This window comes from Penaeus monodon, chromosome 32 (genome assembly GCF_015228065.2).
Source record: "Penaeus monodon isolate SGIC_2016 chromosome 32, NSTDA_Pmon_1, whole genome shotgun sequence".
Classification (NCBI taxonomy): domain Eukaryota; kingdom Metazoa; phylum Arthropoda; class Malacostraca; order Decapoda; family Penaeidae; genus Penaeus; species Penaeus monodon.
In genome coordinates, this window is record NC_051417.1 from 27,550,202 (window position 1) to 27,550,549 (window position 348).

Consider the following 348-nt stretch of genomic DNA (forward strand, 5'->3'; position numbering starts at 1 on the left):
CACACATCAGTCTACATATCTATCCGTCAGTCAACTAACAATGTAATCTTCTTCCATCAATTAAACGCAGCAAACACACCGAGAATGAAAGGAAGAGCAAACTCACCAGTCTCCAGAGTTGACCAGCTGCTGAGCTCTCTTCAGACCTTCTTGCGGGTTTGCGAATGGTTCGAGGTGAGCTTTGAAGCAAGACGAGGCTGGCTTGGCTGTCCGGAGGCCCACAGAAGACATGGTAGAAGACATATCATCGACGGATCTGTTGATGGCAACACTTTCTTTAATAACCAGTATAAAAGTCACATTTTAAAAAAGTCGTGTTAATGGTATTCAGTATTAGAGAGAAAAAAA

General features: G+C 42.8%; 1 protein-coding gene across 2 annotated transcripts in view; it reads right to left on the minus strand.

Annotated features, from left to right (window-relative positions):
• Nucleotides 1-348, minus strand: part of LOC119593777 (TOG array regulator of axonemal microtubules protein 2-like) — an 8,567-nt gene that overhangs the window by 5,198 nt on the left and 3,021 nt on the right. For both annotated transcript variants that reach the window (XM_037942801.1, XM_037942800.1), the window contains one exon: nt 107-256. In XM_037942801.1, coding sequence (XP_037798729.1) covers nt 107-256 — 150 coding nt within the window. The remainder of the gene's footprint in view (nt 1-106; nt 257-348) is intronic.